Source organism: Patella vulgata, chromosome 6, assembly GCF_932274485.2.
Source record: "Patella vulgata chromosome 6, xgPatVulg1.2, whole genome shotgun sequence".
NCBI classification, from domain to species: Eukaryota; Metazoa; Mollusca; class Gastropoda; family Patellidae; genus Patella; species Patella vulgata.
In genome coordinates, this window is record NC_065884.2 from 12,490,474 (window position 1) to 12,515,914 (window position 25,441).

General features: G+C 35.2%; 1 protein-coding gene across 1 annotated transcript in view; it reads right to left on the reverse strand.

Annotated features, from left to right (window-relative positions):
- Positions 1-771: 771 nt before the first annotated feature.
- Positions 772-25,441, reverse strand: part of LOC126825264 (synembryn-A) — a 33,062-nt gene continuing 8,392 nt past the window's right edge. The window contains exons 4-14 of the mRNA XM_050554848.1: positions 19,761-19,830; positions 17,491-17,566; positions 16,705-16,763; positions 14,394-14,568; positions 13,618-13,712; positions 12,186-12,357; positions 11,746-11,909; positions 10,921-11,003; positions 9,271-9,424; positions 8,823-8,942; positions 772-7,761 (exon numbers count right to left, since the gene is read on the reverse strand). Coding sequence (XP_050410805.1) covers positions 7,632-7,761; positions 8,823-8,942; positions 9,271-9,424; positions 10,921-11,003; positions 11,746-11,909; positions 12,186-12,357; positions 13,618-13,712; positions 14,394-14,568; positions 16,705-16,763; positions 17,491-17,566; positions 19,761-19,830 — 1,298 coding nt within the window. The 3' untranslated portion in view covers positions 772-7,631. The remainder of the gene's footprint in view (positions 7,762-8,822; positions 8,943-9,270; positions 9,425-10,920; positions 11,004-11,745; positions 11,910-12,185; positions 12,358-13,617; positions 13,713-14,393; positions 14,569-16,704; positions 16,764-17,490; positions 17,567-19,760; positions 19,831-25,441) is intronic.

Below are 25,441 nucleotides of genomic sequence, written 5' to 3' on the forward strand. Positions count from 1 at the left end.
TACTAACTCTAAGGTTTCTATAGTTTAACGTTGAGCTCAATGTTGACAACACTACCCTTTGGCTGCGGTGTCCTTTTTATGTCTTAAAAGATAATATCCCCCTACTAACCCCCAAGCTGCTTTTGCTTAACGTTGAGCTCAGTGTTTTGACAACCCTACTTTTTGAATGGGTGTCCTTTTAATATCTAAAGGATAATAGCCCCACCAATTCCAGAGTTTTAACGTTGATCTCAATGCAGACAAAACAATTGTGTGAACGTTGATCTCAATACAGACAAAACAACTCTGTGTGAACGTTGATCTCAATGCAGACAAAACAACTTTGTGTGCACCTGAAGTTCTACTACTCTTCACCCTAGCCACAGAAAGATCTTTTAACGTTCTTGATCTTGCTGTCTGTAGAGTGTCGGCGCTGTTTGAATCGTTGTTCCCAAAGGTTTTCAGTCCTGCGACCAAACCCGTCAGTGGTGCAGGACGGGGGGGGGGGCTGACAATGGCAGTGTCTAGTCGTTCGGATGGGACGAAAAACCAAATCATGTATACATATTAGTGTGCACGTAAAAGAACCCTTGACAGTTTGAATTCGAAATAAGAGTAGAGCATAGCGACGCTGTACGGGGAAAATTTGTCTCATAACACACTGTATGGCGTAACCCCGCCTTCAATTGCCCATCGGTACAGAAAAGAAGTACGTTAAACCCCATTTCATTTCATGTCTTTAGTTCAGCCACCAAACTGAAAAGGGTGTTTTATGAATACAAAAAAAAATAGTTTTACCATTAAATTCAGTTTAATACATCAGTATATATACATACAACAAAAGATACATTTACTTTGACTAGCTAAAGATTGTGGTCAACATGATACTAGTACTGTGATATAAATTTACGTTCAGAGCAGTCCGAAATATCTGTCCTCTCTCAATCGAGCCTGTGATAGCCATTTGGGGCATGTCTGCCAGGATAGGGTCTGACGTTGTTAATAGTGGTATATCTATACCATTCCAGGGTAGTAACCACCTCTTAGAATTATTTCAGGGAACGACCATCTCTTACAATTATTCCAGGGTGTCTTACGCCCTTTATCATCAACATGAATTGACGAAAATTCCTGTATCCTGACAGTGCGTACATTCGCCCCGCCCTTAAGCCATATCTCAATTATCTGACGCTCCCATCTCCGACATCTGTCAGAAATAAGTATCATGAGGACCGAGAGAGAGAGCTCAATGTTTTTCTGACTTGAGTAAGATACCTGTAAGAGTGTTGAAACGTTGCATGTAATAGAACACGAAGAGGTAAATCCATAAAATGGTGTTATTATGAATGTAAGGATATAAAACTGAATTGTATTTTAAATACCAGATTAAAGGGATTAGATTTTCACAGGATCATCCAAGTTGACCTGTTGGTTTAATGTATAGGTCTTACGGTTACATTATGCGTTAAAACTTGCCTGAAGTATTTGAGCATGTTAAATAATTTTGACAATTTATTGCTTAGTTCAACCTGCCTGATTATATCAAAAACAAATAGTAAGGGCAGCCGGGATAATAAAACCATTACGGAAATATGCAGGCAAGAAAAATAACAAACACAGCGTGACAATGCCAAAAGGGAAGCAACGGGTGGGTGCCATGTTTAACACGCGATTATCTTTAGCCAACCCTATCCATTTTATCAACATCTTACAAATACCTTTGTAAAAATCCCTAATAACACAGAGTGAAAATGCCAAAAGGGGAACAACTGGTGGCTGCCATCTTTAACCCCATCCATTTTATCAGCATCTTACAAATACCTTTATAAAACATCCCTAATAAGAAGATCAACAGCACAAATGTAAATGGGAGCATCTTCTAACAACCCCTCAATGACATCTTTCCTGAACTTAAATACTGAACTTTGATTAGTAGTAAATAAATAATGAACAGTTGAAAATGAAATAACATATATCAGAGCAGGTGATTATTATCAAGATGTTTAATTGCAGCAGTTCCGAATTCCGATTTGTTCTGAAAAAACTTTGCTAACCTCTATAATTATCCCTTCTGTCTGTCTAAATATGAAATCTTATTCCAAGCATTTTAAACATGCGTACCTGTTAACCCTCAAATGCAGAATTCGGAATCGGTCCAATCAAACGCCTTCCAGGGCTTGGTGAAATAAAGGGAGATAACTGACTATATGAACATAAACCACAGTAAATATATCACAGCTAATTACACAATATAAAATAATAACAGTCATAATCATTATATACAATACAACAACAATTCATTAAAATTTGATCTTTTAGTATATTATGTAGATATATTAGAGACAGGTTATCAGCATGCTAATCACAATTGGGGTATGCCCGATTGTCAGTCCGGAACGTCCAGAACGGGGAGAAGAATTGCCATCGAGTGACGCCGAATTCAACCCAGTCACAGTTCTCCGAGTCGGACAACGAAGGTGGTGTGAGTAGAATCGTGACGTAATTAAACGCAACGAATATGGTTGGTTGAGATATTTTCTTATGTGTTGTGATCCGAAATCCACCTTTTCACTCGATTGTCACTATTTGGAGGATTGAGAGAATTCAATTCCAAGACGTTCAATCGAGTATCATCCCCAAGGAGTAGCCTATACACTTCCTCCTTCCCCACAAAAGGGTCAAAAGCTATACAGTATATATCATATCTAAAGAAGTTTATTTTTAACACTGGCAAAAAAGCGACCGAGAATTAGCAAGTGGGGGAGAGAAGGGGGTGAGGAGCCATTTCTTGTGACTTTGGGTTCACCAACACCCAGACAATATCCCATTCCAAAAGCAACTGAGAATGAGCTGGTGCGTGGACCCTAGGAAGATGGGGCCCACTAGCTATTTCTTTTGCTACTACCCAGCCATGCTCAATAATTCCCAATATCTTTAAGACCCTACAGTTCAAATCATATACAATTTTCTGTTGGAACATTATAACCATAATAATATTCAAAATATCCCCCTTGAACGGTAGGCCTGTGGCGCCAATTGTTCACCGATATGCTATTTTAATCTAGCTTAAATACAATATGAATACATATTTTATAAGCTATTTGATTTGAAGCAATAAATCTTAAGAATTATTTATTTAATTAATTTTCTTTGGCAAGATTATACACAAAACATCATAAAATCCAGAAGAAAATCATTATTTAACTATATATCTAACATCTTAATTGATTCACTTGATTTTAGGCTACATCAAGTTAATTTTCAGTTATTCAGAGTCTTGATCAACAAATAGCCGCATGAAAAAAATGTTTAATTTAAAATTTCAATATTTGCACCGAAGAGCTTTTGAATAGTGCAACCAAGTACTTTTGGTATTTAAATATGTTTTTTTCCTTACAAATTAAGAAAAAAAATGTAAACAGTCGTTTCCGACAACCAAAAAATCAAATGGTTGTGACCTTACTCTGCACTGACCATACTGTTCTACAGATTCAACTGTTTGGACAATAATATCCAGAAAATGAAACTGCAAGCCCGAACATACGGCACCTCGCACAGACACAAATTATCCCACTACGTATATATTATAACATATACATTGTCTAATAATTTGTGCCTGAAAATGTCTGTGACAAGGTGCCTTATGTCCAGGGGCCCGTTTCACGAAATTTTAAGTAAGATAAAATGCAAATTTTAGTAATTTGATTGGATAACAGATTGATTTTAGTGCTTAGCCAATCAAAACTGAAGTACCTACTAAAATTTGGATTTTATCTTTAGTTAAGATTTCGAGAAATGGGGCCCAGGGTTCTAAATAATATTTATGTGATAATTTGTACATGACAAAGTCTGTGACCGGTGCCTTATCTCCAGGCTTGCGTAATAGACTGCATTTGTCACTCTGATCAAATTAACTGATTTGGTTATGGTGCTGCATTGACAATGATACAGTGAGCCAATGTTGACAAAAAAATCAAACTTACATAATCACAATACACATAATTATAGCGAAATATTTCAGAGCCAACTCCAATTATGGTCAAAATTAATTTGATCAAAATATTAACTAAATCTACGAAATGTTTCCTAAATCACAGGAGCTTGTGAACACAAGTATGAAGCCCCTGTATCCTAAATAAATTACAATATACAATATCTAATGAAGATGCCAGCACCAAAAAATAACAACCGTGAGTATTGACAAGCTATAGATAATTACTGTATACAATTTGTTTTAAAACAAATTTAGCGCCTTATCCTCCCCTAAATGATTAACAATACTAATATTTCTACTTCCACCATGTGTTGTGAGTTGAGTAATATTCAGAAGACTCTGAGAGCCTGAATAATGTGAAGAGGTGAAATAACCCCAAAATAATGAATAATACATCCTTTGATTTTCCTGTAAATTTGGTTTATATGCTCATATGCTGGCTGATAAATATGATATTCCAATTTCAGCGTGATCGAAGTAACCGTTACTGAGATATGATATCTGAAATTTGGCTGTCTGTAGCACAGTAAAGGATTAGACACAGAATGACCCAATACCAATTTAAAGTGAGTTAAACCTCTTTGATTAGACACAGAATGAATGACCTCATACTAGTTTAAAGGTGCTAAACCTCTTTAATTTAGATCAAAATAAAGTGTTAAATACATTCATTTTGTTGTTTTAATAGCTTTTAGTAATTGACAAACATAGTATCTATTCAAATGAACCATTGACTGTTATGTTATACTTCTGACAGATTAATTATTAAGCTTTGTAACACACCAGTTTTGGTCAATAACAATGTTTTTGTGTTGTGGTGCCGTCAGATGAGTCATTAAACTTTGTAACATTCCAGATTAAGGTTGGTCAATAACAATGTATTTGTTTTGTACTGTTGTCATTAACCTTTGTAACATTCCAGACTAATGTTAGCCAATAACATTTTGATGTTATAGTAACACAGATGGTGCATATGGTACTGATAGATGAGTCATGTTAAACTTTGTAACATTCCAGACTAATGTTGGCCAACAACATTTTGATGTTATCCTACCGACAGATGATGCTTATAGTACTGTTATATTAGTCATTAAATTTGTAACATTCCAGACTAATGTTGGCCAATAGAATATAAAACTGAACATACATGCAGTTTATATTCAGTACACATGATTTTGAACATTTTGTAGTGCACATCCAATAAATACTCTACATATGAACACTAAAGATGATTCGAATATTGGACATAGATCGAGAGTCAATGAAAATCAAAGTTACGGTGCACAGTGTGCTAATTAACATGCTTAAATATGTTGTGTCCCAAGCTCCACATTTATAAACAAGCATTTTCATTTACAAAGAGAGATAAATATTGGTCATTTCGGGATTAACATATAGTACAATTATATTTCAATAATTGCGCTTGCGCATATGGGTCTTTAGCAGTGGGAAGACACCAGAAGACCCAGAGAAAACCCACGATGTTGACAGATCTGTTCTGTATATATATATATATATATCATTTGGAAACTGTTGTTTTTTTTTATAATACCTAATAAACTGAGACCCACATATTTTTCTTATATCATTTGAAAGTTGACGTTTTTATATACAGTCCTAATTAACTAAGACCCAACATGTGCCCTGTATATCATTTGGAAGTTGATATTCTTTATTTATATAGTCCTAATTAACTGAGACCCAACATGTCCAACATTCAATTAAGTATTATCATATTAATTATGATTATAAATAAATGTTTTATTATCAATATACACCATACATAAAGAGATTCAAAAGCACAATATTTTGATACTATATCAGATCAAAGCTATATTTATAAACTAAATCTAAGTTTATATGCTGATGATAATTCTAGATTTTCTTTTCTTTTTGGACTGTTTACTGCTATTAATATGAAAAAGATATTTCAATATTTACTAGGAGGCATATAAAGTTTGATACAGGTTCAGAACGACTGAACCACTCAACTGTGTATAATCTTAAGTCTAGTGGGAGCCATACTATAAGCTTGATCCATGACTGAACCATTGAATTGTGTAGGTATATATGGTATATAATCTGTTATAATAATAATAATAATGTATATACCATAGCAACCTGTATAGTGCATATACTTTATACCATAGTAAACTGTATAACGTATATACTATATACCATAGCAACCTGTATTATGAATATACTATATACCATAGCCACAAGTATGATGTATATACTACATACCATAGCCACAAGTATAATGTATATACTATATACCATAGCAACCAGAATAATGTATATACTATATATCTTAGCACACTGTATAATGTATATACTATATACCATAGTTACCAGTACAATGTATATTATATACTATATACCATAGCAACCTGTATAATGTATATACTATATACCATAGCAACCTGTATAATGTATATATTATATATCATAACAACCTGTATAATAAATAACACACTTAATTATACACTGTATATTGTTATTGTGAGACGTTATTTAACTCTATAATAAATAACACACTTAATTATACATTGTATATCGTGAGAGTTATCTTATATATAACAATAAATAATATAAAATACTGTATTATATCATGGCAATTTATAACACAATAACAGCTGTATATCAATCTAATGGACCGTTGCAAAATTTCAAAATTTACCTCTAAATAATAAACCTGTGTGTGGAACAACACCGTGGATTGAAAATGATCAAATTAAATGCTGGTTATTTTGTCTTAAACTTTCATCAAAATCCATATTTTTCAACATGTTTTTCCTCCATCGGTGCTGTAGATGATTGGAGATATTCTATCCCTGCGTTATTCATTTGGATGCAAATGTGGATATTTTGTAACGGTCCCTTATTACTCAACTCAACATCTTCTTAATACCAACCAACTTAAAAATTCATGTCAAGCTTCTCTTAGTGGGAAAGAGAGAGAAATGAGGTCTAACTCCACTCGACACAAACTAGGTCATGTTTGGACTTATTTCAATTTTATTTCAATAATTTGCTTGCACATAGGGGTCTTTAGCAGTGGGAGGAAACCAGAGGTCCTGGAGAAAATCCTTAAGGTTGGACAGATGACCTTATTCCTTGTCACATGCAAGTGGGGGATTGAAACCACCCCACTTGACTCAATGACAGACCTTTTATTAACGATTTGGCCACCCATGCCCCCTTTTAGTGGCATGTATCAAATATCTATTCATCACAAATTGATAGTTTTATTTTATTTGGTAGCAGAATCAAAGCTGGTTTAATTGGGACCTCACTGCGGCTAAGAATATGGGACATGATGAGAAATAGAAACTAGCTTGATTCACCTTTCCCACACCCCATGCAAAGATCATTTTCCTCTTCGGATGGAAAGATAAATTTTATTTATTTGAAGAAAAAAATATTCAATCGAGGGCTGATGGGTATCTTACCCCTATGGTCCTTAGTACCACATCTGACGATTCAAGGCCTAGTCCTCCCCCGGTTGGTAATAACTAAAGGAGATGACGTCCAGTTGAGTAGGGTTGACAAACGAACAGCTAAAGACAACAGATTAAATGAATCTCATATAGCTCAGTTAAAAATAGCAGAAAGTGTATGTATGTGTTAATAGAATATAGATATATATATGTATAAATTAATCAGCATCGTTCTTCTGTGACTCATTATTGGCTGCTGCACCTTGGTTTTCTGTTAGTTCCAGTACATGAGATATAGGAACCGGTCTACCATCTGGTCCTATACGACTTGGTTGAATTATGCCTTGTCTACAAAACAAATGATAACATTAATGAAGTTAAATTTGTAAAAATTGAAATTATTGCGAAATGGATTTTTGGGTAGATTAAAAAGGAGAGATAATCCATATTGAAACAAATAAAATGAAATGGGATTTAACATCCTACTGTTCTCCACCGACTGGGCTAATGAAGACAAGCATATGCCATACAGTGTGCTATGAGGGAAATTTTGCCCAGGCAGCGACACTATATCCTACTCTTATATCAAATTCCAACTGCCAAGGGATCTTTTACGTACATGCGGATGTATATACAGGACCTCAGTTTTTTGTCCCATCCAAACGACTAGACATTTGTCCTTGTCAGGCCCTCCGGGCTGCAACACTGACAAGCGGAAACGAAGTCAGAAAATCCTGATGAACTTTCTCGGCCAATGCAGGGATCGAATACGCGACCTCCAGAAAAGCGAGCCAGCGTCTTATTTACTTAGCCTCGTGGCTCCCTCTAATGAAGGGAAACAAACTTATTGCGATTCCTGGGCATGCACAATGAAATGAAATGCAGCACAGACATAGCTAATTCTTCTTAATTTCTCAGAAACCTATCACCAATTTTGTTACCAAGATAGAGAAATAGATTTTATTTCTTGGGCGAATAATGAGTCAAGGGAAACAACTCCAATATTATAATTTCTTTGTTACTCATTGGTCTATCAAGAGTTGATCTCCATGATTTAAACAATTAAATCCTGAGTAATAACAGTTGTTAAATTAATGCAAACTTTTTTTTTTGTAAGAATGAAACTATGTTTCAATTTTCTGTGTGTTAAAATGTATAAATTTAATAATATAATATATTAGTGGCCTGTGATAGCAAAATGAGTCGAAAGTCTTACAATATGAAAAAAAATTGATAAAATAAGATAAAAATTATTTTTAATGATATAACACGAAAGATAAAAGTTCAGATTTGTCAATAAAGCAAATTAAATTTCATTATTTTTGTTCATATATTATTATTATCGTAAACGTCGACTTGCGACTTAAGACTCATTTTGTTGTCATTGCTCACATATTGTTGTTACTTACAATTGTAATTTATCCATTGCATCCAATAACCTCATTGCTTCATATTCTTTCTGTTCATCAGACATACCAGCCATTGGATCAGCTCGTGGTTCTTCATAACATCCAGTTACAGGATTTACTCTATAAAACAAATTAATAAATCAAATAAAATGGGGTTAAACATCCTACTTTTCTGCACCGACTGGGCTAATGAAGAGGAGCCTATACCATCCAGTGTGCTGTGAGGGATATTTTACCTGCATGAAGCGTTATAGCTAACTCTTATTTCAAATTCCAATGATCAAGGTTGTTTTTTTTTTAGGTGCACACCAATGCGTATATTTTCATGAAATGTTAATTCCAAAATGACCTAGTTTGTGTCAAGTGGATGTTAAACCCCATTTCTCTTTCTCTCTCTACTTTCTCGATTACAACAGTCCTGTCTTATATTAAGAGATTTCTTCCTTACTTGTCTTTAAGCTGTGTATATTCTTCAGTCTCTGAATCTTCCGAATCACTGGAGTAGTCTCCCATGATTTTAGCTGGGTCTGTTTTTAACAGACCAAATTGAGACAATAGTCCAGCACAATTACCATAACCTGTATACTTCACCATTCTTGTTACTGAAAATATAAAATATTGACATGTAGTATTTATCAAATAGAATATACAACATTATCATGTAACATCTATCAAATAGAGAGAGAGAGAGAGAAATGGGGTTTAACTTCCACTCGACAAAAACTAGGTCATTTCGGGACTATCGTATGGTTTAATTTTATTTCAATAATTCGCTTGCGTGTAGGGGTCTTTAGCAGTGGGAGGAAACCGGAGGACCGGGAGAAAACCCATGAGGTTGTACAGGTGACCCTACTCTTTGTCACATACAACCGGGGATTCGAAACCACGCCAGTTGACTCAATGACAGCTATCAAATAGAACATCTATCAAATTGAATATACAACATTAGCATGTAGCTTCTATCAAATAGAATATACAAAATATCATGTATCATCCATCAAATAGAATATACAAACATTAACATATCAGTTTGCTTCCTGTAACCAGCGGAAAATATTTAATTGCAGTTATTAAATAAACTGTTTTTTTATTTCTTATTTTTTTAAAATAAAAGCAAGTCAAGTGGCTCTTCTAAGTGACATGGGAGTATTTGAGAAACAGATTAGGCCTATATTTTTTATATGTTTATATAAACCTTTCAATCATTGGAATTTCCTTGAATAAATGTAGGATGATCAACCAAGCATTTCCACACATTTTAATTTTGCTACTTATTATTTAAATAATTTAAAGAAATTTTTTTTTTATCTCATTTGCCCTTGATTTGGGAAAATGTCTGGATATGTGAAAGGGAAAATGTCATGGTATTTTAAACTACATTTATTTGTAAAATATCCAATTTCTCACGCCTTAATCTACACTAATATGTACTCAGATTGATTATTTAACATTTAATTAAGAAAACAAAATCAAAATACCAATCCTAGATAACATCCTGGCATGGATTCAAACAGATTGAAAAAATGACTATCATTTATGTTCGCCCACAACAAAATGGCGGAGAGATTATTGCCTAGTGAGCAGCGTAGATCAAAGAAACTTCAATTCAGCGTAACTTTGTAAATACTGAACAGAACTGAATCATTTTTGGACCGATAGTCAAAGTCCAGCTTAACCAGAGCGTGGGCCCTTGGCCAGATTAGAATGACGGAGCCCCTACTGTTATGAAAAGATTATCTTATACCTTATATCTTATAACGGCTCATAATTAGCATACAAGCTATCGCGATCGTTAAAGGTTTAGACCAAACTCGTCCAGTCTCCGCCCATAACGCTGCAAGACCTCTGAGTGGAACTTTCATCTGGAATGTAATAGTTTTTTTCTCTTTTTGCCATGAACTGCTGGGCCCCCTAAAACACAGGGGCCCCACAGCGCTCATTTGGCCCAAGCTGGACTTTGCTGATAGTCCTATTAGAGATGTCCTATTAGAGATTCACTGTTCACAATATTTTAGTTTTCAAGGGATTCCTATTGCTTAAAATGATGAATCGAGACTTTGAACAGCCAGATAGATAAAGACTAGTGAATTTAACTTACCATTCTCTTTACATAGAACAAAGAGAAAATGTGCCGCCAAATCTTTCACTTCTGTCACAGGTGATGTTAGTAATTTACATAATCTGAAAATAATTCCAGAAATAATTTTAGACAATGGCCACCTCTTAATTACAATGTAGGAAATGTTAATTTGAAATCATCCCATAAAAGTATTTAATTTGCTAGAATAGAGAGAGAGAGAGAGATGGGGTTTAACGTCCACTCGACACAAACAAGGTCATTTCGGGACTAACAAATGGTTTAATTTTTTTTCAATAATTCGCTTGCGCGTAGGGGTCTTTAGCAGTGGGAGGAAACCGGAGGACCCGGAGAAAACCCACGAGGTTGGACAGGCGACCCTACTCCTTGCCACGTACAACCGGGGATTCGAAATCACGCCAGTCGACTCAATGACAGACTTTATGATACAGCGCGCGCACGCTAACCATTCAGCCATCCAACCCCCCAATTTGCTAGAATAGAGGCCGTGGTAATCGAGAAGTTTGAGAGAGAAATGGCGTTTAATGTCCACTCAACATCAGGTCATTTTGGGACTTACACATGATTCAATTTTATTTCAATAATACGTTTGCGCGTAGGGGTCTTTAGCTATGGGAGGATTGGAGGACCTGGAGAAAAAACACCGGAGGTTAGACAGACGACCCTAATCCTTGTCAAGTACAATTGGGGTATCGAATCCACGCCACTTGACTCAATGACAGACCTTATAATCTAACGCTCACACGTCAAACCATTCAACAACCCCGCCCCCCCCCCCACCCTGTCCCCCCACCCTCAGGAAGTTAGAACAAATGGATTAAATACCTATTTCTAAATGATGTTCCCTCTTCTGGTAACCTTCTAACATCCTCTCGTAACGGGGGCAGCACCTTTGATCTACAGAACTTTCGGATGGGTCTGATGTGTCTACAAGCTTCACATAAACAATGCAGAATTGGAGTTAAATTCTCTTTCATATTCTTGGCAGGCTTTAATAAAAACAAATGCTAAATTAATGTATATGCCTCTAAAAGATTATTTTTGTTAATGTGACAAGTAAATGAGTCAGAAATAGAAATAGGTTAAAAGTATAAAAAAAAAGTTTGGTTTATTTGTCAAATCTAAAAATTTCAATTCTCATGTTATATCATTAAAAAGTTATTCTTAGCTTATTTTAACATTTTTGTTCATATAATTGTATAAAAACTTGCAACTCATTTTGTTATCATGGGTCACATATATAATTAATAACCAGTAAAACTCACCCGATCAAGTCGTCTATCAAGAAAGTGAATTAATACGATAATGGCTTCCATGTTTTTACCATCATATTCCACTTCTTTATTTTCAATACCTCGTACTTCACATTCATTTAATGGTGTCAGTAACTCTTCATAAAAATCAACTGGTATATTGATCAACAGATTTATAGTATGACTGAAAGAAATCAACGTAATCATAGGCAATGAAACATAAATGAAATGAAATAAAATGGGGTTTCAGGGGCGGATCCAGGAATTCTTTGCAGGAGGGGGTCTGCCAGGTTACTGTTTAGGAAATTGGACACTTGACAATGCATGATGCTATCATCGTCTCCAGATTACGTAGGCATACATACACACTGAGCTTTTTAAAGAGAGAAATCAAACACCTCATTTGAAGTTAATTTTTATAATGAATTAAAAGGATCACATTGTGATTCAATTTCATTAATTGTGATATCACATAGGCCTATTTCAGTATCATTATCTCGCACTTTGAATGCCCATCCCATCCCACCATCCGATGATCAAGGATAAAGCACACGACCATGACATTTTCTGATAAAATTGTTGTTTTACAAATTTTTTTATGTAGCTGAGAGGGGAGGGGGGACGCCCCTGGGTTTAACCAAGACTAGACCTAAGGCACCTGTCACAGACCTTGTAGAGTAGTGCTGGCACAATATTTCGTTGAATCGACGTATTCACCTTCTCACGATTCGCGTACTGAATCACGAGATGCTGAATCGATGTATCTCAATTCTATTTTTATGGATGTTTGTCGCTTCAGTAACTAACCGGTGCTTATTTTGATCCACATCAATAATGTGATCTAAATTAAAAAAGTTTTATTTCTTCGACATCAGCAGGACTAAAAATATCAGTTATTCATTTAACCTATTGTTTTCTTGGTAAATATCGACCTGGTTATAACTCGTGATATGAATCGTATCGTAGCACTTGAATCGCATTACGTATTGTACCATGACTGGAGTGGCAATACCCAGCACAATTGTCCAGTACAAATTATCACACAACATATATATGTTGACAGGTGCCTTATTATGTCCAGGCTTGGGTTTAACACCCTACTGTTCTGCTCTGACTTGGCTAATGAAGACAGGCATATGCCATACAGTGTACTATGAGGAAAATTTTGCCTAGAGAGCAGCGCTACAGCCAACACTTATTTTCAAATTCCAAATATCAAGGCTACTTTTACGTGGGACCATGGTTTTTCGTGCCATCCGAACGATCATACATTGTCCTTGCCATCCCTCCGTCCACAAATCACACCAGGAAACCGCGCCAGTAAAACCTGAGGAACTTTATCAGCCAACACCTGGAGCGAACCCGGGACCACCAGGTTATCGTGCCAGCTCAGCTCCCACAGATTTAAGAGAAAATATTAAAAGCCATACTAAATGATATTTACCTGTGAAGTTCTTCCTGTTTATCTTTAGATAAAGTTTTACACATGAGTAAATCACGAAGTATACTCACTAATCGCATAAAATGTGCTTCCTCTTCCTAAAAATAGAAATGAGGTTTAACGTTCACTTGACACAAACTAGGTAATTTCAGGACTAACATATAATTCAATTTTATTTCAATAATTTGTGTGTGTGTAGAGGTCTTTAGCAGTGGGAGGAAACCAGAGGAATTAGAGAAAACATACAAGGTTGGACAGCGACACTACGGCCTACTCTTACATCAAATTCCAACGGTCAAAGGATCTTTTATGTGCACGCCAATGTATACACGGGACTTCGGTTTTCCATCCAATACGTATGACTAGACAACTGTCCTTGTCAGGTCCTCCTTCCTGCATCACTGACAAGGGGGAACCATGCCGGAAAATCTGGATGAACTTTCTCGGCCAATGCAGGAATAAAACACTAGATCTCCAGACTAGCTAGCGAGCCAGATTCTTATCAATTAAGCCACCGTGACCCCCACCCCCTTAGTGTGAAAGACAACTCTGATTGGGAGAATGATGATATTGACAAAGGATTCCTGTAAGTTCATGACATACAGCCATTACTACTAACAAGCTTTCCAGCACTAATTTCAAATGTCTGCTACTAGTTCTGTAGTGCTTGACATTTTGTCAGGTAAAACTAAAACTGTTATTTAAAAAAAAAGCCATTTCACTCAAATTGACTCAGTGCCAATCCCCACCTTCTTTTCTAACTCAACATAAGTTCTCACCTCATCAGCGGATTTTTTCTCTATTGTTAAATTAAACAAAATCTTCAATATTTCTGAGCAAAGTTCGACATCTTGGTCACCAAGTCCTGCCTTTCTTTCTTCAGCAGCACGCAGAGTTAAATCAAGAACCTCCATTAAATATGTAAAACCATGTAGTTCATATCGTATCTTAGGTCTGAAATATAATTACAATTCTTAATTACAATTCTTAATTACCATAAAGATATGAGATAACAGTATACTTGTGACAACCACTCAGGGCACTTTATAGTACAGTACATAATGGGGTTAATGTCCCCATGTTGACAACAAGCGATTGCCATGCATGATAGGCCCACATTTCGCAAGAGATGGACAGAGAATAAGCAGGTGTCATAATCCAGGAAGTTACGGTCCGATATGCATGAATATCAAAAGCAACCGAAATCCTTCGGATATAAACATACATTTTAAGTTTCATCACAATCGGATAAAAATTGTGATTTCTAGAGGGTCCACAACATTCAAATTACATACTCTTACACTATTTGCATACAAGGAGCAGCCATTTTATTTTGTCTGGCAGTTTCAGTCCGAAATTCGAACTAACCCATCATTAGGATGTAACAGTGATATATTTAAAGGTTTTTTTAAAATGGTATACATCTCTTTGAAACATTTTTCATGATTTTTTTAAAGTGCAAAATATTAGTACAAGGATATTATTTGGATTAATAAAATAATTTCTATTATTGACAGGCCTGTTGCAATTGCATGTTGATTCACGAATCCTATCATGTGCCTTGTGAATTTCTTTTTAAAAAAAAACTTGGTCCCTGGACCTTTTGAATTCTATTGATGACCCAGTCCACAGTCCTTTTGAAAATACTACTGAGGTTAATGTGACATTCAGTAAAACATATTTATTATAAGTAATAATTTGAGTAGATAATCAAGACTCCTTTTTTACGAAACATAACAGAAAGCTAGAACAAGAAATTGAATTTAGAAATAAGCACGTTAGGTAGCTCAACAATCGTTTTAAGAAGCTTGTAAAAGTAAATGAAACTACTGCTAGTATCATGTTCCTGTCTAACCCGAGTGATTCAGAGATATTATTTGTACTAAACCAAAAGATGCCGCTCTTAACGGTACAGTTAATGATAAAGCGATTTAAAAAATGAAACGAAAGTAATTTCTAAATCTGCTGTAATAACCAAGAAGCTTAATTTTACTGCTATTCAAAATCGTCTACAATAAATTTTTTACGGCTGTAATAGTTGATAGATTTGTAGAGAATTGCACGTGCCATGGCTATTTATAGTATCATACTGTCAGAAAGTTGGTCTCGGCACGGCGAATGTGCACGCTTCAGTGGTAGTCTCAAACTATCAGCGGTGGACTGTATTTCTGTGAGTACATGGGTCACCCTACCATAGGGCCTCCGATACAATAGTAGAATTTATATAAAGACATGAATGAGTTGTTACTAAATATAGATTTTGTGGGGAATTACCTACTAAAATGTAAGGTGTAGGTTAGTTATTCATTGTAATTTTCCCAGAGAAAAACAGACATTGACAATAGAATTAATTCCCAGAGAAATATACACTGTAACAGTGTGATATTATCCTATAAATAAATTGGACTATTTATTAAGAAAATCATTTCTATTCTTTCCAGGAAAAAATGTCTAGGACCCTGGTGTGATTTGAACAAGCAACCTTCTGATCTGGAATCAGCTGCGCTACCATTGCGCCAAAGGGCCACCTATAAAGCAAAGCGATTTATGTGTTGACATGCATGATTTCATCCATGAAGTTACTGTACAATTCATGCCAATATCGAAAAGAACCAAAATTGTATGTACAATTCAAGTTTTGTCAAAATTTGATAAAGATTGTGAACTGTAGAGTGTCCACAAACAAAATGTGAACGGACAGACAGAGGCGACAACAGTGTACGCTCACATGAATGGAGAGAGAGAGAGAGAAATGGGGTTTAACATCCACTTGGTACAAACTAGGTCATTCCGGGACTAACATATGGTTTAATTTTATTTCAATCAATAATTCGCTTGCCCGTAGGGGTCTTTAGCAGTGGGAGGAAACCGGAAGACCCGGAGAATACCCACGAGGTTGGACAGGCGACCCTGCTCCTTGTTATGTACAACCGGGGATTCGAAACCACGCCAGTTGACTCAATGACAGGCCTATGATACAGCGCGCACGTGCTAACCATTCGGCCATCCAACCCCCCTCCACATAAATGGGCGTAGAAAAACTAGTGAACTACTGTACATTAAATTTGAGAGAGAATATGGCTATCTTACCTCGTCTCTATACAGTTTGGTAATGCAGTCAACAAAAATAACATCCTCATGTCAAAAAACTGAAATAAAAACAAAACATTAACTAACCTTAATATGGTCATAAATTTTACCAGCGGTGGGTTGTACAGGGATACAGATTACCCTTGATATAGTCTCGGTCACCCAGAACCGCCAATATAGGGAGGGTCAGAGTCATTTGTCAACATTTGGCAAAATTTACTGGATAATCAACCACATAAAAAAAAGAATACCAGTTACGCATGGACAATGGAACTTTTTAGATACAATCATGGTGACAGTGATTTTTGATTAATAAAAAAGATACATATTGACCTTGAAGAGAGAAATTTTATAATAAAACAAGTGGTTGCCATGATAAAGGATTCCCCATGACTCTCTTTACAATATCAATAATCTGTACCAAAGCTTCCACTTCTGTCTCTACTAGGGTCCCACCTGCCCCCACCCCTTCTACCCTATTCTGGCCAGTCTAGAAAACCATCGACAAATATGACAACAATACAACCTTTTCTTAAAAGTTTTATGATAACATGTACACTATTTAAATTTCAGAACTTGTGTAGCTTAATGGTGTGAAGGGTAATTCATGCTTAAAATTTAATGTTAAATATCAACGTCCATATAAATCATTATAACGTTGAGTGATTACTCTTCGAAATGTCACCCAAATATATTAGTAGCAGTTTTCCATAAGTATGTGTTATAGTTTATTACTCTCCATTCAGTTACTAAATGCCTTTATAAGATTATATAAATTGTCATTACCTTTACATCAAATCTCAACTCTGGATCACCATATGTCTTTAACCTTTGTACTAAAGCCTCTACACAACCACATTGGCTTTAAAATAAATATTGACTTTATATAGTGTTCACACATTATAAAACACATCTAAATCATTTGTTGATAGGACGAGTACTACTTTATTAAATTATAAATATATAGCCCCTTGTTCCCAATATTCTGTTACTCCAATAATCTTGTAAAAATTGTACATGCATATACAAGGGCGAACTAGGTAGCACTGGGCCCTTGGACCAACTGGTTTACTTGGCCCCCCATCGCAGTAAAGAATACGAGACCTGTTCAGAAAGCAAAACTAGCTCAATACACATTATTTCAGCAACTTATTCATAGATCAGTTTTTCTCCTCGGAATTAGGTAATTATATTTTTCAGAGGATGCAAAGACGAATTTTATTTATTTCAAAAAATATTATATCAATTTATTTTTTTTCCAATCCGGGCCGATAAAACCCAGTACATCCCTGCACATTTATGTTCTTGTTCTTATTTCTTTTATTTTTTTATATCTCAACAGTGACGGGTTCCCCTTGATCTCCGGAATAACATACTCTGTGTTAGACCTTTGCGCATTTATATTTTCGTGTTCCTGTATTTATGTTCTTTGTTCTTTTTTTTTTATGCATTTATTTCAACAGTGAAGGGTCCTCTGAACTCAGGAATAACAGACTGTACATATGCATGTACATATTAATTATTATTATTATTATTATTATTACAGCATATTTACAGTGCGCCCTTTCATATAACATGTTCAGGGGCACTTTACAAAGTGACAATGTATCATAAATAAACAACAAGATTATGGACATGTTAACAGTTGTATACAGAGTCCATTAAAAGCCTAATTAAATAAATGTGTATTAAGTTGTTTCTTTAAAAGAATAGAGAGATGTACAACATCTTAATGATCGGTCTGTATCTACATATATTCTCTGATCATTATGCTAATGGGAGACTTTAATTCATTTACGCCATTATTTATTCTTGAGTATGACAGGACGGAAATTAATCGATTGATTTCAAACTCTTCTTTTAAACTAAATGGTAAATTATTCCATAAAACAGGTGATTGACAATTTTTTTTTTAGTTATAGAACACGATTGTGTAATAAGTAATTTCTTTGAGTGAGAATAATCATTAAAATGATGAATTTTAAAAATGATTATCGTTAATCCTGTTGATGTACATTTCTATTATCATAATAATAATTTTGGAAAAAAATTTATAGTCTATTAAAAGTAACATTAAAAGCATTATTGAGTAAATGAAATTGAAAAAAATCAAAAATTAAGCTGTGTATATTAAAGTTTTTAAAACATCAGATTATATTTTTTAGAGATTTTCTGTGAATAATACTAGTAAGTTTCATAAATCAATAAAGCTTGTGGTTGGAGAGGGAAAGAGAGAAATGGGGTTTAACCTCCACTTGGCACAAACTAGGTCATTTCGGGACTAATACATGGTTCAATTTTATTTCAATAATTTGCTTGCGTGTAGGAGTCTTTAGCAGTGGGAGGAAACTGGAGGACCCGGAGAAAACCCATGAGGTTGGACAGGCGACCCTACTTCTTGTCACGTACAACCAAAGAATCGAAACCCAGCCAGTTAACTCAATGACAGACCGTATGATACAGCGCACAAAAAGCTGGTGGTTGGTAGTGCTGACATGATATATCATTGAATCAATGTATTGTGATTCACCTTATCGCGATTCATGTATTGAACTGCGAGATGCTGCATCCATGTATTGTGATTACTTTTTTGTCGCTCCAGTAAGTAACCTATCCATGTCACAAATTATCCATAGGTACACACACGCGCTTAAATTATTTCGGTCCTTATTTTGATCCACATCAATATTGTGATATAAAACAGTTTTATTTCTTCGACATCGGCAGGACTAAAAATATTAATTATTCATTTAACCTGTTATTTTCTTGGTAACACGATAAAATCGTATCGTAGCACCTGAATCGCAATACGTATCGTATCGTGACTGCAGTGGCAATACCCAGCACTAGTGGTTTGTGCTTTCTCATTTTCTGTGGTGAGGTTGCTTTCTGGTAATTCATAGCTGCTACAATCGGTGATTACTGTATGTCTTGTGGGGTGTAGATCATTTCAGGAATTGAAACCACGCCACTTGACTCCATGACAGACCTTATGATCTAAAGCATGTGCCTTAGACCATTCGGCCACCCAACCCTTTAAAATATAATAAACTCACCAACAATTTCTCTGTACGGCTGTACTATTAAATATCAGGTTACACAAACATTTCTGGGCTTCAACAATCACTGTAAAATATCATTTAATAAATTCATTAATATCATATCGGAGTCAATGTTTTTACTCAATACCCAGGTTGGCTTGGTTGCTTTCACACAATGTTTTACTTACTACCCAGGTTGGCTATATGCTTTCACACACCCCAAAAAAATCATTTACCTGTACTTATTGCCACGTATTTGTTTATTAACCTTTTAATGATCCCCATTAGCAGTATCCCCAGTGGTCTTATTCCGATCTACTCCACTAGAGGGAGGGGGGGGAGGGCACGTATTCAAGTTATCTGCCCTTGTTAATTGTGCTATTTTTATCAACCAATCCCATAAATCGTTAATTGCAAAGGATGTTGGCGAAGGGAAATAACTCTCATTGTGTTGCAAAAAGAGGCGAAAGAGTCTTAGTAAGACTGGTTTGTAAACTGTTTTTTGATTGGTTCGCAGACTCAAGCTACGATTAAGGTCAGAGCACACAATTTGAAATCGTGAATAACCTATGTATTCAGTGCTAGGACTTTCTAGGAAAAAGTGCTAAATTTTGGATGTTTGGGTTTGGTCCGGTTCACTGATTTTAATTGCTTGGTATGCTGATCTAAACAACATGTCCGTCTTGAGTAGTATTGCCCTAATATAAATTACATAAGCGTTGACAACTATTAACCTGCCAGTGGGAGTATCAAATAACTTAACATTTTAATTTCTAAAATAAAAATCCCATTTCATATAAAGTCTTTGATATCAGTTGTTTAGTCTTCCAAAAACCAAGTTTTATCATGCTGAGATATTTTTGTACGCCCATATTTTCAAGTGGACGTGTATTGAGTCGCCCCTGTCAGCCCACAATTTATTTGTGGACACGCGGTTCCTTTTGATATTGGCATTTTATCCAATATTAAAAGCTGTTCTAACATATCACCATTCCACCCTTATGATGGTTGAGTTCGAATTTCATGAAAATCGGATTGAAACTGCCCGCTCCTCGTTCGCAAATAGTATAAAAGTATATAATACCAAGGTTGTGGACACTGTAGAAGTCACAATTTTTTTATCCGATTTTGATCAAACTTAAAATATATGTCTATATTCCACGGATTTTTGTTTTTTTCCATATTCGCACATATCGGTCCGTAACCTCCTAGATTATGGACCCCGGGTGTACCAAAAATTACAGTTTATACCCGATTTTAAAAACCGTTTAAATATACACCGTTACACCCTGGGTTTGAATTTTGTGATAATCGGATCGAAGGCTGTGGTCCCTCTAACGATTTGTATCCGGTTTTGAAAAAAACTTAATATTATATGTTTATGTATCAAAGATCTGGGTTTGATGTTCGCGTATATCGGGCCTAACTTCTTGCCTTGTGGCCCCTATTGTACGAGAAATTGTAAGAATAATACTACGAGTTCTTGATGTGGAAATTTACACGGAAATATTTATTTATGGCTAGGGATATGATATCATATCTTTCTTATCTAAATTATATCTTGGTTATATATATTATATCCTGGTTATATATATATATAAGCAAGATCTAATTTAGATAAGAAAGATATGATATCATATCCCTAGCCATAAATAAATATTTCCGTGTAAATTTCCACATCAAGAACTCTGTGGTGACAGAAATGAAATGAAATGAAATGGAGTTTTAACGTCCTACTGTTCTGCTCCTAACCTGGGCTAATGAAGACGGGCATACGCCATACAGTGTGCTATAAGGGAAATTTTGCCCGGACAGCGGCACTACGGCCTACTCTTATATCGAATTCCAACTGCCAAGGGATCTTTTACGTGCACGCCAATGTGTACACGGGACCTCGGTTTTTTGTCCCATCCGAACGACTAGACAGCTTTCCTTGTCAGCCCCTCCGTCCTGCATCACTGACAAGGGAGAACCACGCCGGAAAATCTGGATGAACTTTCTCGGCCAATGCAGGGATCGAACACCCGACCTCCAGGCTAGCGAGCTAGCGTCTTACCCACTTAGCCACGTGATCCCCCTGTGGTGACAGAGAATATAAGTAATATTGTTATAATACATTATTAAAGGTGTACTGTTTTGTTGACATTGACAATAAACAAAATAGTTTATAAAGTCTAGTATTGATGGCGATATTAGCGACCTTTGATTTTGGCTTGCTGTCGTACTGTTGTCTTTTCGCCTCAGAAGTTGATGTAGTCTCTACTTTCAAGGTCACTTTTCGACTTTCGTGTTTTGAAGGGGCGAAAAGTAGAAATTATAAATGGTAGTTATAGGCTTCCATAAGATTGTAAGACAAAATAAACATTTTACCATCGGTTCACGAATGCCTTTAAGTACCATTTATAACAAGGGACTAGAAGGATGGGGCTAGATATATTCCACAAGTAACTCAAACGGTTACGTCATATTCCTATCTGGAGAGCATGCGCAATAAATACTAAATCAGTTTATGTACATTCATATTACATTATTATTTGTGTTGCAAACCATTTGTGTCAATTTCTAGGTCCTAAATATTAGCGAGTTAGCTCTTTTAAATAACAAATACATGTAGATTGTTTTGGGGTGACCTTTTCCCTGTATGTAAATAATCAGTAAATGTTCATATTTTTGCACCAAAATAGATAATTTTGGATCAAATTTTCTTTTACTGATAATTGATAAGTTCGTAAATAGTATTGTACGATGGATCAATAGGCCATTAATATTTCGATATTGGCCCCTTTCTATAGCAATCAATATATAATTGGCAAGAGTTATACAATGGTAATGTGCTCAACAACCCTTGTTTTACTTATGAATATTTATCTCCCCAAGAAAAAGTTCCAAAATCATTTAATTGGTTAACATCAAATTGGTCAATATCAAAGTATATGAGTAAAATAATGTAAGATATTTTATACCCTGGCTTAGACAAGCTGCTGTAGATATTACATCAAATTAATAAGCTTATTATTACATTATGTAATATTTGAATCAATTTTTTTAAATTTTATTAAATTGTTATTAAATTTGTTTATTTCTGTGTTTAATTTGATTAGTTTTTCTTATTCTCTTATTCAAATTTCATAGAATCTGATTCCAAACCCATCTAGCTTTAGTGTTACATTCTAAATATAAAGCAGTGTAATATGACACTTATACAATACACCATCTGAATAGATAATAATTGGGCTACAATTTATTGTCTTTGAGAGGTTGATGACAGGATTCTCTTCAACAAATCTTTGAGGTCACATTCCCAAACTTGAAGAAATCTGGCTGATTTCTAGTTGGTCTTAAGACTGTATTAACCCAAAGTATAGTGGAGTAAAAAGAAATGTGACCATTGGGGAAACCAAGGATAAATAGTCTCCTGCATTCTTAATGTCAAAATAAAAATATTAAAAAAATTTAGCTTGCTTTATTTGTCAAATCTTAACTTTTACCTTTTATGTTATATGATTAAAAATACATCTTGAGCTTATTTTAATATTTTTGTTCATATCGTGAGAGAGAGAAAAGGGGTTAACGTCCACTCGACACAAACTAGGTCATTTTGGGACTAACACATGGTTCAATTTTATTTTAATAATTTGCTTGCGCGTAGGGGTCTTTAGCAGCGGGAGGAAACCGGAGGACCCGGAGAAAACCCTCAAGGTTGGACAGGCGACCCTACTCCTTGTTACGTACAACCGAGGAATCGAAACCATGCCAGCTGACTCAATGACAGACCTTATAATACAACGCGCACATGCTAACCATTCGGTTGTTCATATCGTAAGCGATTTTTGACTCATTTTGCTATCATGGGTCACATATGTAACCATCGTTCAAAAACAAACATCACATATTAATAGTTAATACACATTAATGTATATAATACACAACATTACATACATGTACGAATAAATATAGATCTCAAGTACAGATCTCAAGTGGTTGCATAATTATTATAAGCAGTTTTGTCATCATAACCCACACTCCATTAAAGAGCAAAAATAGGTTGCCAGGCAATGAAACATACAGCCACAGCAGGTAAGCCATCAGAGCTGTTTATAAATATTTTTGCATTGTAAATCTCTGGGTAAATAAATAGTTTTCGCAATACTCTGAAAAGTGATCAAGGGCAATCACTCTAGGAATAATTATCAGAAATATTTATCACAATATTTGAGAAAAACAATTTTTTTTTAAAAAGTAGATCAGATAATAACTGTTGCTCTTAAAGTGATCATAAGAGAGAGAGAGAGAGATGGGGTTTTTATGTCCACTCAAGACAAACTAGGTCATTTTGGGACTAACATATGGTTCAATTTTATTTCAATAATTCACTTGTGCGTAGGGTCTTTAGCAGTTGAAGGAAACAGGAGGATCCAGAGAAAATCCACGACGGTTGGAAAGGTGACCCCTACTCTTGTCACGTACAACTAGGGAATCGAAACCACATTAGTTGACTTAATGACAGACCTAATGATACAACGCGCTAACCATTCAGCTATCCAACACCCCTTACAACACATACAAGTATACATAAAAAAAAGATCAGATGGCAAATATAGTCGGAGAGGGGCGATGGCAACACATGTTTACAATCACATTTCAGTGTGGGCCTATAAATATGAGTACAACAATCTAAACTTGAGTGGTTTATAATCTATCAACTAAAGTAGCATATTTCAAGTAGAGAGTGTTGTTCCTTTTCATGGTTTAATTAAAACATCTAAAGCCACTTCAAATTTAAACATTGATAGCTTCTATATATATATTTACATCTGTTATATATCCTTCACAGAAAAATCTACTAAACCCATCAAATGAAGTACCCAACCAGCAATTCTAGGTCAAGAGCCATGCATGCAATCGAAATTGTATGATGAGTTTTAAGTAACATCACAGAGAGAGAGAGATGGGGTTTAAGTCATTTAATGTCCACTCATTCAACATAAATTAGGTTATTTCGGGACTAACATATGGTTCAATTTTATTTCAATAGGGGTCTTTAGCAGGAAACCGGAGGACCAGGAGAAAACCCACGAGGTTGGACAGGCGACCCTACTCCTTGTTACGTACAACCGGAGATTCAAAAGCATACCACTCAATGACAGACGTGTTAACCATTCGGCCACCAAACACCCTAGTAACTTAAGTGTTGGGTTAAATATTTTGATGGGCCTCTCTCTAATCTGATCGAATCCAAGCCGAAAAATGATCTACCATTAATCGTTTGGTTTTCACTGATCATCATTTTCATTTTTTGAACAATATTTCATTTTTCACGGTTAAATCCATGTTCAGATGTATTCAGATTGATTAATTAACATTTGATAAAGAAAACAACATGAACGGAATTGGAATTTTTGGATTGATATTAGAGATGCAACTTTCACAATATTGTAGTTTGCAAGATATTAACAATCCTTCAAATGAGGTTCAGACCAGTGATGGGATTTCAAAATTTTAGTTGTCAGACATTTTCTTCCCAAAAATAAAGGGACATAACTCTTATCGTTATTTAAGCAGGCGTTTTCAAACCGCAATTAAGAATCACATGTCAACAAAATATTCAAATTGATACGTAATAAAAAAAATAGGTGCACCTCGTTATTTTTCATGTTTAATTCCCGTACAGAATTCAAATTTATGTCAATAATATT